This window comes from Siniperca chuatsi, linkage group LG14 (assembly GCF_020085105.1).
Source record: "Siniperca chuatsi isolate FFG_IHB_CAS linkage group LG14, ASM2008510v1, whole genome shotgun sequence".
Lineage (NCBI taxonomy): Eukaryota > Metazoa > Chordata > Actinopteri > Centrarchiformes > Sinipercidae > Siniperca > Siniperca chuatsi.
In genome coordinates, this window is record NC_058055.1 from 6,530,608 (window position 1) to 6,548,027 (window position 17,420).

The 17,420-nt window shown below is 41.4% G+C and overlaps 1 protein-coding gene across 2 annotated transcripts in view; it reads left to right on the forward strand.

The window, feature by feature from the left end:
• Positions 1 to 17,420, forward strand: part of srrm3 (serine/arginine repetitive matrix 3) — a 72,871-nt gene that overhangs the window by 24,643 nt on the left and 30,808 nt on the right. For both annotated transcript variants that reach the window (XM_044223514.1, XM_044223513.1), the window contains exon 2: positions 11,544 to 11,842. In XM_044223514.1, coding sequence (XP_044079449.1) covers positions 11,556 to 11,842 — 287 coding nt within the window. In that variant the 5' untranslated portion in view covers positions 11,544 to 11,555. The remainder of the gene's footprint in view (positions 1 to 11,543; positions 11,843 to 17,420) is intronic.

Genomic DNA, 17,420 nt, shown 5'->3' on the forward strand with positions numbered 1-17,420 from the left:
GATTTAAGCTTGATAGAGTCATTGTTATGATTAGAGAAAAGATCGTTACATTAATGTAGCTTGAAACTGACAAAGGAATCATACATTTCCTCTCTCCCACTTACTGCAGTAGATGCTGCATTGTTTTTGAGCTACTCTGGTGTTCTTCTTCTTGTTGGCCTTGAGGAATGATTTTTAAAGCTTCTTCCAAAAGCCAATTTGAGTACCATAAAATGTTTGAAAAGAAAATCATTTGATTTGCAGTTGTACTTCTTTGCAGACACTACAGCTTAACATTCATTATTTCATTACCATAGCAACGAGTGCACAGAATTTAATTTCTAAGTATTAAAAAAACCACACGGTAGAAGTCAGTAGTTAGCAGCACACACAAAGTATAATTATGGCTATTATTACAACTTTTAATATGAGTACAGTGATAAATTATGGAGATGCTATTGTTTATTGGAGAAGATATTGTTTACGCCTTGAATCACTCCTCTGTTAAATCAAGTCCAAAGCACCTGATTGTCTGGTGGTCTTTTCTGACAAGAATGGAGATATATTCTTTGCTCTTTTAAGATGTTGGCACCCGATTTTTCTTTTTTCTTACCTCCCATTATTTTAAGCCCTAGCTGGGGAGCACTGTTCATATTGGAGGGCTCATTGTTGTCCATTATAAGCCCTATGTCTATAAGAACAGTACCATCAATGAATTTAACATACCGGGGTTGCAGGAGGGGTGATATGCTTGCTTTGGGGGATGGGCTCATAAATGGTTTGGTCCAGTCTCGACTTCCTACCTTTAAAAAAATATATAAATAACCAAATCAATATCTACCATTCTCATGATTGTAGGTTTCGTTTTGATCAATGACAAACTTTGGACATTATTTGCTGAGGTTATTCCAGATGTTGCAGTTCAGGCTCAAACATGCATAATGTAGTACTCTGTACTAATCAAATTTCAGCTCTTATTTACTTTGCCACAAATGGTTTTGACCACGCTGAGTAGCCCTACATCAGCCGGAAATGTCTGGACAGAATTGTTGGATATTTTTGTATCTATTTGATTCATTTTCCTAAAAGGTAATGCATGTCATTGTTTTAGATCTAACAGTATGCTAAAAAAAAGACAAGACATTATTATTAAAGCTTGTAAACATGTTGAGGGCCAAGAAACCATATAATTAGTCAGTGCAGGAGGTGGTGGTACATATGCATATGGCACACAAGGCTGTAGCTATAAATAAGAATGTGTCGTCTCAGTCCACATGCCAGATTTAATAAGGACTGCATTGTTGGCAATGCTCCACTTGGATTAATATGTTGTACTCGTGGCAGCAGATGCGAGTATTACATTCTTAGTAGTCTGCATGGAAATGGGGCTAGCGACGTGGTTCTATAGATGTCAGTCGGTCCACCACTTTGACCCAGGCTGTAATTTCTCTGGATAGAGGCCTACTATTGGATAGATAGCCATGACATTTGTGCAGACATTTTAAATTCCCCTCTGGATTTTAATAACTTAGCCTCAGCTGTACTTAGTGTTTAGTGCTAATTAGCAAATACTAGCATGCAAACACACTAAACTAAGATTGTTAACACTGTTAACACATCGTTAACACTATACCTACTAAACACCAGTATGTTAGCATTGTCATTGTGTGCATGTTAGCATGCTGGTGTTAGCATTTAGCTCAAAGCAGGCTGTGCCTAAGTACAGCCACACAGAGCTGCTAGCATGGCTGTAGACTAGCTGTTTTCTAAGACTGATAACTATGGATTTTTAAAGGTAGTAATTCTGATACTCAGAACTCATATTAATCACATTAAGATATTTTTTTATTAATCAAAATGTTAGGACCACAAATGAGCAGCAAATTTGCTCTTTTCATTTTACTTTAAGCTTTACTTGAAACTGAATGATATGCTAGTAGCGTTAAAAATAAAGGAAACAAAAGCCCTCATACTGTATTACAGGAAGCTGAAATCTGGCTGCTGCTTGAACATTTTACCATGTCAGTAAATTAGCTTAAATTGAAGCTCATATTCACCACTGTTTATAAAGGCTTTGTTTACATGGTCTGCTACTTATTGCTATACAGTACAGTTTGACACAGTGTAAGAAACTGCCATGATTTTGGTGCACAGTAGTTAATCCAAATAGACATGATACAGCGTAAAATGGCTTTGAGAGTCAATAAACAGCTTGGAGTGTCCTGTTACATCCCAGCTGTTATAATTTTAGATGTAAAAGTGCTCTTTGAAGCAACAGAGAAGCAAAACCAATCAACACAGCTAGGTTTCTTTTGGCCTTGTGCCTTCTCATCTGTCCTCGCCTCTCTTCTGTCGGTGTGGGGGATTGTTAGATGTCATACCTCACTTAATTAGCTACAAGGTTGTATAGTATCTTGAACCATTCATGCCACATGCATAATTATATTTACCACTATAAAAGTAAAACTACTAAAACGAGAATTGTTAAAAATGTGAACAGAGAATGACATTTAGCTGATCATAATTATATGATTCTACTAAATAACATTTTTACTCAAGCAGAAATTACCTGATGATGATCAGGTCATCATGCTGATCACTACAGCTCCAAACTGCTCATTTTGCACTGATAAATGAGAAATGTTATGAGTTGTTTTCAGTTTTTATTAATCAGTCAGAAACATTTGGGTCTAATAACAAAATCATTTGGTTCATTTGCCTGGAGCTAAGTGACAGAGAGCCTGAGTCCCCAGTGTAATTAACCAGAGGTTTGAGCAGGCTGCATGATTTTTGTTATGCATAAAGTTGTGTGACAGCAGTCGAGGGCCGCTGGCTGGTGATTACAATCCTGGAAAAGTGTAGGCAGCAAACCTGCATTTAGAATCAGCCCTTTGGCTGCTCTGAGCAAAACAATACCTCTTTAAACTCCTGACAAGTTTTATTCCTGTGGGAAATGAAAAGGGGCATTGTCTGAAAGTTTGAGAGATTTTGTTGTTGTTGTTTTGCTATGATTGGTGGAAGGTGGTTGTTATGTGGGATGAAATGTTGCTGCACTTGGCAGAGGTGAAGTTTGCTTTTATGCAAAAGTCTCAGTGGGATGTCCCTGCAGTCCAGGGGTGATTGCAGTCAGGGAATGAACGTCTGCTGGTAACTGACAGGCTTCACTTTGTATCAGGATGCTGATCGCTCTGCGCTCCAGAGTGCTGTGTCAATTAAAGATCAGCAGCGCAGGCAGGTGGAAAAGAGGACAGCCTCGTTTCTGTGCTGCAGCAGTCTCGAGATTGGCTTCAGATTGCTGCAGGCACTGACTCTATTCAGCCAACTCTATCTTCGACTGACTCAATCACCCATACACAGCAGGCGGGTGGATAAGAGAAAGATTTCATCCATATCAATACTATGTCTTCAGATGTCTTCAAAGCATACAGTGTTAAAACATGATTAAATAGGTGGAGTACTTTGGAATACTGTGAGAATTCTTCACTGTGATGAAAATGAATTTCTGTTTGTGTACATTCCTCAGGGATTCACTGCTCAAACTGTAACCCAGACCACTCCTTAGTGACCCTTTGAGGAAGAACCTCTGCCACTTTTAAGTCGCCCTATACCCAGAGCACTCTACTAACTTTTTAAATTCGATTTTTCTTTGAAGCTGACTGTGCAGTATAAGTTGTAAGTTACAAGTGCTCCAGCATCCTTGCCTCTTTGAGAAACCTACAATGAAACGGTCCCGTTCTGTCTGAGACAGAAGTTGTGGTTAGTTTTGATCAATATCATACAAGTCTGTGGTAATTTCATGGCAATATTTATGGATGAATAATTGTAGCTGATAGGTTTTATGAAGTCATGAGTTTAACTATAGGGGAATAATAGTTCAGAAAGAGGAAAATATGTGAAATGAAAATGATGTTGAGAGATCATTTGAATTCGTGAGAACACATCAGCCACTGACTGCATGCACAGAAGCACTTGCTGATACGGTATTGAGCTAATTCAAGCCTAGCATGTCTGCTGGACATTTGATAAATTCTATAATGGATGGTCGGTTTGGATGGGGCAGGCTAATCTCCAGATGGCTCTCTGACATGAGGGAAAGAGGGCACAGTTGAGGAAATTGCTCTTATCTTTATCCTTGAGTAAAGGAAGGTGATTTTTTTGCTTAAATTTTACTGTTCAATTTCTGCTGCCATCTAAGATGAGTGACATGGAGAAGTTTGGCTGAAGTTTTGCGTACATCATTTTCCCTCTGGGATTAACTTGCACTTTAGAAAGAAAGAGGTTAATTTATAGCCTCATTCTCAAAGTGCAATAAGACTCCAAACTGAGTTTGGGAAACGGTTTCATACATTTTTATTCCTACAGTAATTTGTTGCAACTAGATTTTCAGTTCACTCTCAGACTGTGGCAGTATCAGAACAACTGCTTTGTTGGCTAAAAGAACTTTGAGGCTTATAGAAGTGGAACAAAAGGCCAAAGCAGTTGATGAAATCTGAACTGCAATTTAAGATGTATCTGTAATCTGTAAGCAAGGACACATGATAGAGGCTGAATCCATTAATACACTCAACATGGACTATACTGAAATGACATCTCAAAGAAAAGCACAATCTTTTTTTTTTGTAACTTATTTAAGTTTAGTCTTCAGCCTGCATGTGTCTCTGAGAGGAAAAGTCAGATTACACTTTTAATGAGATCTGTTCACTTTTATGTAAATTGTACTGCAGGGACAGAGGGGTTATTATTCTATAATTTAAGTGGCTGTGTGGCAGATTTAGAGAAGGCTGAGTTTGAAAGGCTATAGAAAAATCATATAGGGCTTTTGTAGAGCAAACACATTTAGATAGGCAGGTGTTTCTTGCATTGAGTATGCCAAATCTATGGATGTGCTGCTTTATTGTTATGTTATAGGTAGTGTTGGGCAGTATTGCATTACTTAATAACCCATTAGAGTAATGTGATTACTTTTTTCTGTAACAAGTAGTGTAAGGGAGTACAATTTGAAATTTAGTAATTACATTACAGTTAATAATTCCAGCAACACTGCGTTACGTCAACAGTTTAGGGGTCGGCTGGTTCACGGTCTTACCTGGAGTTTAATGGAGGGTTGATATCAGTTTGGTAGTTTTGCTAGAACCTACCAAAAGAGGAGAAATGCGACTCCCAGTAACTCCAAAGTCATCGTGTTTATATGTTTTGTGTTAGCTGGCTTGCTAGTGTTAGCCACTGGTAATCCTACATTTAGTTTTTTTTCTGTGTTTTTTTATGGCCAAATCTGGACCAGATTATTTGAAAGGATAAACTTGTGTGTTGTTCCACAATTCCCTGAAAAAGCCTAATTTACTGAAATGAACCTGGTGATCAGAATTTGGGTCTGCAAAGTGACTTTTTGTGCAAATTTTTTGCACCCGCTTTTTTTAATAGTGACATTTTGCCAAGGAATACATTTTTTAAAATAAAATAATTTCATCGCACTTCTACGATCATGTTTCTGTCATATAGAAGAGATTAGAAAGATAATTAAAGATGATTTGGAATCAATAATCCTACATGATCAGTTTCCTCTTTATTTGCCCTCTAGAATTCTACTCAGTGTTTGCACAGAGGAAGATGTGTTGTGGTATGTAGTGTACCGACAGGCAGGGACTGACTCAGGCACACAGACCTGAGCCCATCTCTCCCCTGCCAGTGACCCCACTAATCGCATCAGAAGCAGCCCTATGCTAATCATTTCTTCCCTGAGACATGGCACATGGCAACACCGTGGAGTTTATGAGTTTGAGCAGTGTGACTGTAGTTACGCCATGAGCCAGCTGGAGCAGACGTAAACCTGCTTTAAAAATGCACAGTTTGATCCCTGAGGAGCAAAGCAGGGCAAACTATTCAAAGCCCTGTTCTGAGGTCGAGCGTGTATTCCTCCGGATTGTCAACCCACATCTGAACCGTGTGCCAAGATGAGCCCAGATGTCACCTCATAGACAGCATCTCGTCTTCCTCTGAGGTGACTCGCAGTATTCTCTCTGTGTTGAAAATGGGACAGGGGTGGTTTATTTATGTCACACACACATCTCTGAGGTTGCCAAGGATGTTTCTCCACGAAAGGCCAACATTTTTTAGCCGCCTTCTCGCCTCACTCTATCTCTCTAGTACCTCTCATTAGTCCAGAGTATGTTGATATGTACTTTTTATCATCCTGTGTGTGTTATCGACTTAGTTCCAAATTATGCATACAGTGGCTCTCAGCTATACAGTTGCAGCCGCACTTTTATTTCACTCTGTGCTGCAGTCAGCTGAATGATGGGCTGTGTCTGGGCATGAAGTTACCAAATCAGAGCAGCTGTTGTGTGAAAATGTGCCAATGTCTCAACTGAAGTCTGTCTCTCTAGTAGTGGTATTTTGTATGGTCTCATTGGGATGTGCTACATTGTACGAAGTGGCAGAGCTTTGATAAACAGCAGTGAATAAGAAATTACATGTGTCAGAACTTTTGATCCCCCATTTAAACTTCAAACAAGGCCACTGTGCACGATTATTCCTTCCTTCATTTCTATTACCATTCCTCAGACCTCTACTGCTCATTTTGTATGCACCTTCCATCCAACTACGGTTTAAAAAAAAAGAGAGAGAGAGAAAAAAAAAGTTGAGGCTGCTTGTTTCCCGGCACCCAACAGCAATCCAACGTGCCTGGAATGAAGACAGCTGACCTTGGGAGAGCTAAACACATCCTCTGGGTGCCAAAGTGCTAAAAACAAAACACAAGCTTCCAGCCAAGGGGCAGATTATTTTGGTGGAAAGGTGTGATGGAAAGCTGGAGACAGGAGACAGACAGGGGGTGGGGGGACTTCAGTGAATGCTGTCGGTGAGAAGAGATGCAGTCAGGTCTTACTAAGATATTGGCACACAAAGTACATCCAAAACACCAAACCTTGACTCAGAATACTTCTCTTTTCACAGGGGGAATTTCTTTTGAGAGAGATAGCCACCCATGATGTTTTTTCAGCGTCTCTCTGCCAGTCTCAGTCAAGGTCAGGCCCCCTGTTACTACCACCCTACAATCATGGTTGAGGTGCCGCCACCGCTGAGGGAGATCCAGTCATTGGACCCTTTGTGCACAACACAGAGTGACCTGACATGCTATGAGAGAAGGGCGAAGGGTTAGAGAGGGAGAGGGAGTTGGCTTTTAGAGAGGAAAGTGGCTCCAAGGAGACCAGTCCCACCTCTCCTCTTTTTTCTCTTGACTGTAGCAGGTGAAATGGAATCCACTTAAACAAGCGTAAGATTAAGCATGCTGCTGTCTTTGTGTGTTTTCCACTCTAATTGCAAAGTCAGTGCCATTAACCTATATTTAGATTTTAATTAAGCATCAAAATAAGAGGCAGAAGATATGATGAGATGGAACAAAAATGATTCCTGCAATGAAACTGGATTGTTGCAGTGGCCAGCTGTAATACAGCAGTACAGAGACATTCCTACCTTCCTTATTGATGTTATGTCAGTGATGGATGATATACAAATTAATGTTGGCTGACACCTTCAAAACCCAATATTCATTTAAAACTGATATAACGGTATAAACTGCAAAGATTCATTGCAGAATAAAAAAAGCATGTACAGAATCTGTTGACTCTCTACTGTCCCTCTTCTAGTAATACATACAGGGCTGTATCTGCAGTATTTACATTAACAGAACTAAATGTACAGATGGCCATGCATATGTTGTGTGCTAAAAGCAACCTGCTGTGTACATTTATCTTATTAAAAAAACTGCAATATGTTAATTTTTTCAGATACAGAAAACATACTGTATAAAGAACGAGTTGCACATTTTCTACCAGCTTTGATGGAGCTGATGAAGAATGAATACTGCCAAATTGCAAATTTTTTCTTCATCAATACAATTGACAATTATTACTGATCTGTTGATGCCAAGCTGCAATGTTTCACATAGTAATTGGTTTATAGACAGAAATGCTGCATTTCATGCCATTTTATGGCAAAGAATTGGACAAAATAAAATCTTGACCTGATGATACGCTAGATGGAAATAACACTAAAGTTACATTTACAATTTATCATGAGGGGCGCATTAAAAGTCAAGTTTCCATCCAAATGTAGCCCAGATTTTAACCAAATTTCCAGATAATTGTTTCGATCCACTGCTGTTATGTGAATATCACAGACTTGAGCGCATCTAAATAAACAGTTGGTGGCGCTAATTCTCCAGTCAGGGCGCAGCGACATGATATGATTAAAAGATTGCCAGTCAAACTTCTATCAATGTAAAAACATGTGGAAAACGTGATGGATATATGGCATTTCGGTTTGTGTAATGTATTAATTTAAGGAACGTTACAGTCTCCTCATCAGTCCACACGTATCTCTTGTTTTTGTCTGCCTCCATTTTTCATTTCTTTACATCAGGAGATCATGAAAGTCCTTTCAAAGTCACGATTCATCTTGTGGGCACCATGGATATCTTTGCCAAATTCCATGACAACCCATCCAATAGTTTAGTTATTTCATTCCGGTGTGGTGGATTGACCGACCGACTGATCAACAGTGTCATCCATAGAGCCACACTGCAAGCCTCGTTAAAGAAACTGTGATATATTGTAAATTGCACGTATATTATGATGTAGACATAGTTATTGTCATAGTAAAGATGTTCAGTAGGTTTCTCTCATCAGTAAAATGTATTGCAGTGATAGATAATGTCATTACAAACAGGAAATCATTGGCCTGCTTTCTGCTTTCCTTTCTCCCAAGGAGCTCCTGAGGTCAATTGCTTGTGTAGATTTGCATCTAATGACGTAGACAGTCAACTGGTAATCTGTCCAAAGAAGCCGACAGACAAAATAATCAAATATCCCAATAGATTGCAGCTCACACAAATTATGTCATTTACTGTTTGTTAATGCTATATTTAGATAAAATCCCATGGGAAAAATGTTTTAAAGTCACTATAAACACACTGTGCAATCCCCTCTCTAATGTCTCATTAGCCTAATGCAACATTATATTCCTAATGAGACTACGATTTTTTTCCCTGTGGCCACAGCGAATGTTATCCTTATTAATTGTGCTTTAAGTGTGTCCATCTACTAGATGTATCAGATGAGTCAGCCATGTCATTGAGAGTTCACAATGCTTGTATGGAAATTACAGCCACCCTTCAACATTGAGTGCGGACCGGCATCTCACATCCAATATGATTTGGTGTTATTTTACGCTACGGGCTTGTTTTGTTGTATAAGATGGGATGTTAGCAGAAGACGGGCTGCAGTGCTGACACAGCAGAAGTCTCTACAGCAGCAGCATCCAATCAAGCACAGGAAACCACAGGCAAAGGTTAAGAACAGACAACAGGAACCATCTTCTTGCACTCGATGTAGAGAAGGCATGAGCTAATAGCTCTTTTATATGTAACGGCAATCAGCATCATAGCTCTTTGTGATGTGAAATAACTGATGGTGACACTTAGTGCATGTGGCTAAATAACTTCACGTAGCATAATGACTAATTACAAACAGCGTTTGTTGGGATGTGACAGCCTTATACGCCCTCGCAATAATAGCAGAATAGTTTGGTGCCACCATTAATACAGTAGCTCCAGATAACCTTCAGTCTCTGTAGAGGACTCACACACAATTAGCTGTGTGCTCTGCTGCCTTATCAGCTCACTGACAAGCCTGCCTTTCTGCTCAGATTGTTTTCATTACACAATTAAATGATTTAGTTGTCTTAACACCCCCTCCCCCGGGAACAAAAGTAATGACTGTGGAATGATGCAATAGTATAATGAGATGGCTCGATATTTACAGCATAGTTTTAACACAGTCTGTCGCTTGTGGAGAATTTCATTTGAGATGGGAGGGTCCTTTTCTGTAGATTTTCAGATGATATCTTCAATTTATTTAAGCTCATTACAGCTGAATTTCAAACAGCTTCCTATGTTCGGTCGGGTGCATATGGTGAAAGTCATGGGGTTTGACCACCTGGCCTAATTAAAACAAGAAGACAGGAAGCAGGAAGAGCAACCCATTGTTTCTGTTCTGACATTTCGGCTCAGTTAATAGAAAACAGGATCATATTAATTGACTTCCCTCCAATCTCATACAGAGCTATGTTGCTCCTGTCTACCTGAATGTCATTTTAAAGTCAGTTTAGGACTAGGGAGAGCTTCTCTCTAGAATTTTCTACAGAGTTAATTTGTGAGGAGCATGTGCGGATGAGAGATTGCTGTCATGGAATATCAAGTGCTGATTTACTGTATAATAGATTCAGCGATGATGCCTCCTGCTGTCCTGCCACCTGTTCTGTCAGCCGAGAGCCGTGTCGCTACGCTCAGATCCACGGCTCGTTTACCAGCGCGCAGCACTTCAAAAACAAGCACATCCCTATTAACCAGTCAAAGACTTCGAGAACCAGCGCCAATAGAGAGAACCGCCTGCCTACATGGCACAAGCTGCTCGCACACTCACAATGATTAGATGAAATGCGTTGGGATTAGATGCGATGCATTGGTTGTAGAGGGAGAGGGCCAGTGGTGGGCAGCCCAGGCTTGTGGGCACGTGAAGGCCTTTCTTTCTTCCTGCATGTCCTACGCTGGCCTAAACAGGACAATCCATCTTGATCAGAGCCCAGTCCACTTGTACAATACGACTGTTTATTCACAAAAATGAAAACCTCATCATTTCATCAGTAAACGAGGCAGAAACAGAAAGGGCAAGCAAGTCAAAAACAATGCATTCATTGTTGATAGAACAAGTCAAGTTATATTAAAAATAGTCTCTGTGTTCTTAAGCTGCTTAGTGTCTTCCACCCTCGCTCTCATGCTGTATGTATGGTATATGACCTTGGTTTACAGCTTCAATTTGGGCCAGGAGATAAGATAGTTTTAAAGAAGAACTCTCACTCACTCCCACCTAACCTGCCTCAAGGCACTACTGGGCTCTTGACTTATGGAGCAGAAGTTGTTGTTAGCGCTGTTGCTGGCAATGCATGTCTACATGTACTCAAAATCCAAAGTGTGTGTGTGTGTGTGTGTGTGTGTGCATATGTGTACAGTATGTTAATGTGTGTGAATGTCTGCAAAGGGTACTGCTCAGTTCAGGCAGAAATGCTGCAGCCTGTCCAGAGGTATTAACATGTCAGCTCACCTTTCAGTGTGTGCGTGTATTGTCATGTCTCTGAATGTTTGTGGCTTACTGTCCATCCAAATACAGCACGCTGGGTGTGCATCAGTTGGCAGCTTTGTGGTTGTCAAACAGGGGTTCAGGAACCATAAAGGGGCCTTCAGGGGGCTCCAAATGGTCAAAGTGAAGAATATCCTAATTTTACATTATATTTTACTAAATGTATGCTTTGTGTATTAGAATTATTCACTCTCACCACCATAAACAGTGCATAGAATTCAGTAATAAATCGACGATAGCCAAAACCCTCCCAAATGAGGGGAGATCGGACGCTAAATCATTAACATGAAATAAGAGTCTAAGACTGACAAACTCCACTGGACTACCTAGTGTTCAGCTGACAGTTTCTCTCCATCATCTGTGTCTCCACAGAGTTCAGTAATCATGTACGATGCGGCGAGGGTGCCATCTCCTAAGGATGGTGCAAATGGGATGGCTCCGCCCGTGGTCCCCGGAGCAGGAACAGCTGCAGGATCAGCAGGGCCGATGCCGACTGCAGCCCTACAAGCTAAAACTGAGGAGGGACAGCCAGATACTGAGGAGGAGGAGGAGGAGCCCAAAGCAGAGCCTGTCCTGGTGAAAAAGCCACACAGAGAGATTCTGGACCATGAGAGAAAGAGGAGGGTAGAGCTGAAATGTATGGAGCTCCAAGAGATGATGGAGGAACAGGGGTAAGTAGATGGGACGAGCAGCCATTTACCATAATACAATGGGCCTCATGCAAGAACCACTTGTACAGTATGTACTAGCTATCAATATTTATATAACAGTGTATTAAATGACAATGTGACAATGTGAAAGGGATTGCTTGAAGTGATGAACCTACAGAGAATTATCACCTGAATCTGCAGCTCCCCTTTACTTTAAGCAGCTTTATAGTAAGTTTCAGCACATTGTTTAGCTGTCTGGCCCACAACTTTACTGTTTTGGTTCACTCTCAGTGCTCTCATAGTGTTTGGCCGCAGCAGGCAGCTGTTTTCAGAGAAAAAGCTCTAAAAACCCACTCTACACTCCCTGCCCAGCAGCAAACAGAAGATAGACACTTACAGTTAGAGACTAGCTGGTGAACATAGTGAAGCATTTAGCAGCCAAAAACAGAACTAAGTGAGTGAATATAGAACTTACAATTGCCAGATGGCCAGAAACACGACTGCAAGTAAATGCTAATGTTGCTCTGAAATAGCTGGACGTGTAAATAAACAACTGTTTGCTAACTAGTCCGCCATGTCAACTTAAAAGCAACTTGTTTTTGCTGCCTCCAAGTGGCCAAAAAAAATCTGTTATTGTTTGCTTTAAGTGGCATGACAGAGTGATTTAAGAACATATAATTTTCTCTTACACAGTGTCTACACAGCCTGCATAGCTGAAGCAGCACGTTAGCAGCACAGCAGTAGAAGTAGTAGTGGAAAACTATCTGACTCCGACAGCTGTCTCAGGGTCTTTATGCAGGTCTGTGTCCAGTTGCATCGACACTGTAACATCACCTGCTGTATAATATTCTCTCGTCCATCTCCAAGACTCTCACATCCCCTTTTTCTGAGTTTAACGTCACGTCAAACCGTTTCTTCATTATTTCTGTCACAGTACAGCCCTGATGACACAGTATTGGCAGCTGTATTAGTCCCCTAATACAACTACTGACACTGCTACGTCTGTTACGTTTTCCTCTGCTGATTTCCGACAGTGGGGCTTGAAGCTCCAGAGTGTGAAATATTTCTGTTTAATCTTTGGTGACATTTTTGTGAATGAAACTTGCCCAAAAACTTGGAACAGGTAGTCTTAGCAATTGGGGCCATCAACTATGCAATTATAATCAAATCTCATGAATGCTCAGCTACTCATGCACAGTTGGCATTCATCAAGTTGAAACAAGCAATTTATGACAAGTTTTTGCAGTGCAGTAAAGAGAGTTCAGTGAATCTGATTTAAAACACTTGCTCGAGCAAGCCCCCCAGAAAGAGTTTTAAGATAAGAATACGCAAATGTTCTTGCATGAAGCCCAATATGTATTAAGTACAAAAACTCAACAAGCCAGTAAGCACTCCAGTTGCACTGGGTATTTGATGTCAAGTGACATTACCGTTTTCAGTGAAACAGTAGTTGTTTATCTTTTCTTTACAATTCAGTTATTGGAGAGCTGGTTGGAGTGCAAGCCATGAAAGCATTCTCTGTATAGTAGACAACTTGACATTGACAGGTATGTACCTGTAGGGGTGTTGAGTTCACAAGCTGCACCAAAACATTACATTCAGAATCTGTTACCTGCCAAAAGTCATTTTCGTAGCAATATTGGGATGAAAAAAAACAAGCCCCTGCAGAGTGTATTAAACATAAGGGGCTGTGGTGCATAGCAGCTGTGTTTTGTCTATATGGCAATTTTTAGCAGCATGGTATGGAAATGGGCTGCGGGGAATGAATGATGAATGCATTATCAATAGTTGTGATAGCTCGCATCTCATTCCCTTAAAAGCAGGACATCCTTGTATGATGCTTGTATGATGATAATTTTGTGGTGGAGAGATTTACAAATGTGCCATAAATTAAACCAATTTGCGTACGTGAAAGGATGCTCTGATCCTGAAGCTAACTGTCTCCCCTGAATAAGAAACAGTTAGGACTCTACAGGGACCATTTTGGCAGAGACCTAGGTGCTTCCTGCTTGGCCAGCTGCCCCATTTAACATTGGCAATGTTCACAATCAGCAACCCGGTGAAGGATTATGTCCCTGTCACAGTTCTAGTGGCTCCTGCCTGCTGGTTGGGCACCTGTGGAGAAGCAGGGAGGTGGGGAAGAGCCTCACTGCCGTAAACAGAAGAGACTGGCGACTGTATGTGCGTCAGGGGATTTTACACTGACCCCAGGCCAACAGTCGGGAGTTAGTTGTGACAAGAACCACAGTGTGCTAGAAACTGGGCCTTCAAGTGAAAAATGTAGAAACATTTGATGGTAAAAATAAATTTTAATTTATTATCTGATTTCAAGCATTTGAATAAAATTTGTTTAAATGACGTGGTTTAAGGTGGAAGCAACAATTCATGGTAATCCCTAGAACCAAGATTGCACCACATAGCTTTATCATAAATTACAGCAGATGAAAATGCCAGACTCTCTCACACACACATACACACTATTTCCAGCGTTCAAACATGGAGATGCAACATTACTCTTCTGTGATGCTGTTGCATATTTGCAGCCAACACTTGTATTGATGGCCTTCTCCTCAAGTAATGGTTATTAGTGAGGTTGCTATAGAGACAGTCAGCGAGGAGCACAGGCCAACCCAGCGTAGTCTGTTTCATTAGCATATGTGTCCTCCAGCACAAAGTTAGGAAGAGCTCAGTGTGTGCTAGCGCCGGGACCCTGAAAATTGTAGTGACTGCTGTAGTGACCTAATCCACAATCTCATGGCTTCTCTCAGGCTGATCTGCACAAACAAACATACACACTGCTGCCTGAATAACCACAGCTCACAGTCAAACTCCAGGCTAGCTGAGACTGTAATTAATGACGAGCTCTGTGATCCTGTGTTGGTACGGAGAAAATTCTCTTTCCCACTGATACCTTGTGACATTTTATTCACATCACATTTGTCATTTATAGAAAGCCGGCTAATCCTCGATATATTAGGGGAGTGTGATTTTATTGAATAAAGGGCAAGCTAATTAGTGAGGGTTTTTTTGGGTGGGGGGGGGGGGGCGTGAAACCTAGATATGAGAGGTGACAGGACAGAGGTGATTTTCAAATATCTAAAAAAGCAGGCCTGTTTTCTCCTCTCTTTTCCACTGCTGATCGTACCATTTTAGAGTATGGAGATAAATTAAATCCTGTGGGGGTTTTGAGAAGGTAGAGAGGGATTAAATTTCCCTTTTCTTCCACTAATTTTTCTACCCGTCCCTCCTTCCCTGAGCGTGACTGGGCTTGTCAGGCAGTGGGGGCTCATTAAGACTGCAGGGTAATGGTGGAGCTACGACAAATTGATGAAAGGGAACTGCTGACAGGGATCTGTCAAGGTCCACTCATCTCCTGGCTCGGATTAGACATAGTTGCTTCTGGTTTGAGAGTGATGTAAAAGAGTCATGATGTCTAGTGAAACAGTGTAGTGGCAGGCAGAAGCTTGGCTACTGATGACAGAATACAAGGAGACCAGACACCCGCGCTGACCAGCTCCACTCACTCGTCAGACGGCACGGGCTCGGCTGGCAGACAGTTGCACTTGAAGGACGGCGATCATTGAGCTGAGTGTTAAAGCTCTGGGCGGACTCAAGTCATCTTGTTAAGCTATAATAAAAGGAGAATCTCATTTGGCCAACTTGGCTCAGCACAGCTCCCCTTGCCTCTCCAATTTCTAATGTTCCTCTTTAAATGAGAGAGTGTGCATGTGTGCAGGATTAAGGGATAGAGTGGGGGATGAAACACAGGGATAGAGAGGGAGAGCAATGCCAGGCATTAGACACAGTTAAAATGGAGGCTGGAGTCTGTTTTCATTTGTTGTGGATTTAAGCCAGCGGGCTCAGCCTCTAGGTCACCCCTGAGTCCCCGTCCTGACTGAGGCCTCAGTGAAGGATTAGGCTGGGGGGCATGTTGGATGCCTGCCTCCTTCTCTAACCCTGCCAGCATGGCAGACGCTCCCCTCCTTCTTTTACACTCAGCCCCCCCAATCCAGCCGTGCTCTTCTCCAGAGATAAGACCAGGATAAATAGTCTGGCATGACTGATGGCCTCACCCTGGGAGCCAATTAGATGGGCTCAGCAATTAAAGGAGTCTGTTCATTTAGCTATCTAAGGCCTGGCAGCATCCTCCATTCATTGGTGCTCCACCGCTGCAGGGAACATTGCCCTTTTATGTATATTAGATGTGCTGGAGGTTACATGCATTGGGCCATTTGAGGCATGATCTGTTAGAGTAGCTCTTTGAGGAGATGGTACATAACTGAAGCGCCGTCTACAACTTCCTGTCCTCTTTCCACCAGAAGAACACACTGCATTTGAAGAGCATTTCAACAAATGCTTAGTGTCTACTTTTAACTAAGTTTGGCTACCATATGAGAGAACAGTTCTGCATGCAAGGGTCCAAATTCTATTTCAGGGGTGTTTTTCCACACTAATTGAGGCATAATGATTGTACATGATTTGAACTCCTGTGGTGTCTGAGCCTTTTTCCAGCTCTCTAATGAGCCCTCACTCTAATCTGCAGGCTACGTGTGGCTCCCTTTAAGCACATGAACCCCATAAGGTATATGCATCTGCGCAACGCATGCACACACACACAGGTTGGCAACAGAGAGGCAACCAGATGATATTGTCCAGCCATAACATAGTGTGTGCAGGGCCTTTCTTATGCTTGCATGAAACTGTGTGTACCACCAATGGTAAGAGCTTTTTAAATGAGAGGCAGAAGATGTAACTCCTCCTGCTTCACCAAGCAGACAAATTAGATGTGCATGTGTGTATTGCAAAATTAATATCTGTTGGTTTTAAAGTTGAGTAGAGAGGTGTAGCCTGGCAAAAGCAAAAAAGACATAACATAAAACAGAGATGCATAGCTAAATTTGTGTTTTTACATGTACATAAGGGCAGACAAGCAAATTAACGTCAAGACAGAACAGTCTACAGTAAACTGAGACAGAAAGGAAAGAGTTATTTGTGGTAATTGGGAGCTAAATTGCTGCATTTTGGCAACTACTGCTGTGGTATTCCTTTAATAACATCTATAGTGACACTTTTTGAATTGCGAGAGATGTGAGTAGCTAGTATCTTATTAAGAGAGCTGCTCTCAGAGGCTCTAAGGCCAGAGCAAATAACTATCCTCTGCTCTGATGGAGGTTTTCCTGCAAGCCAAAGCCTGTGTCCTAAAAGACTGAAAATTGGAGGTGAAAGCATCTCAGGGAGAATGACCCATTTTATACATTGTCACTGGGGGGCTCCCAAACCAATATAATAGGTCCATGCTAGATAAAACAGCTTCAAATGCTATTGTTACAGGAGGTCTTAGAGAAGATGAGCAATCAGAGAGCGGCGCAATGGCAGATTGTGCTGCTCCAACCACTGATCCCCTTACACTGTGGGGGAGGTGAACAGGGCAGCTTTATATAGAGAGAAAGGTGTACTCTTTCTTTGCTACTCTTTCTGTCTGGTCTATCTAGTATCTGTTATCTAACCAGAAAATGATTGAGAGAGCATCAATTGAAAACCCTCTCCATTTGAGAGTGAAACTATTTCACTTTGGCACTCGGTAGATTGTTTTAATTCT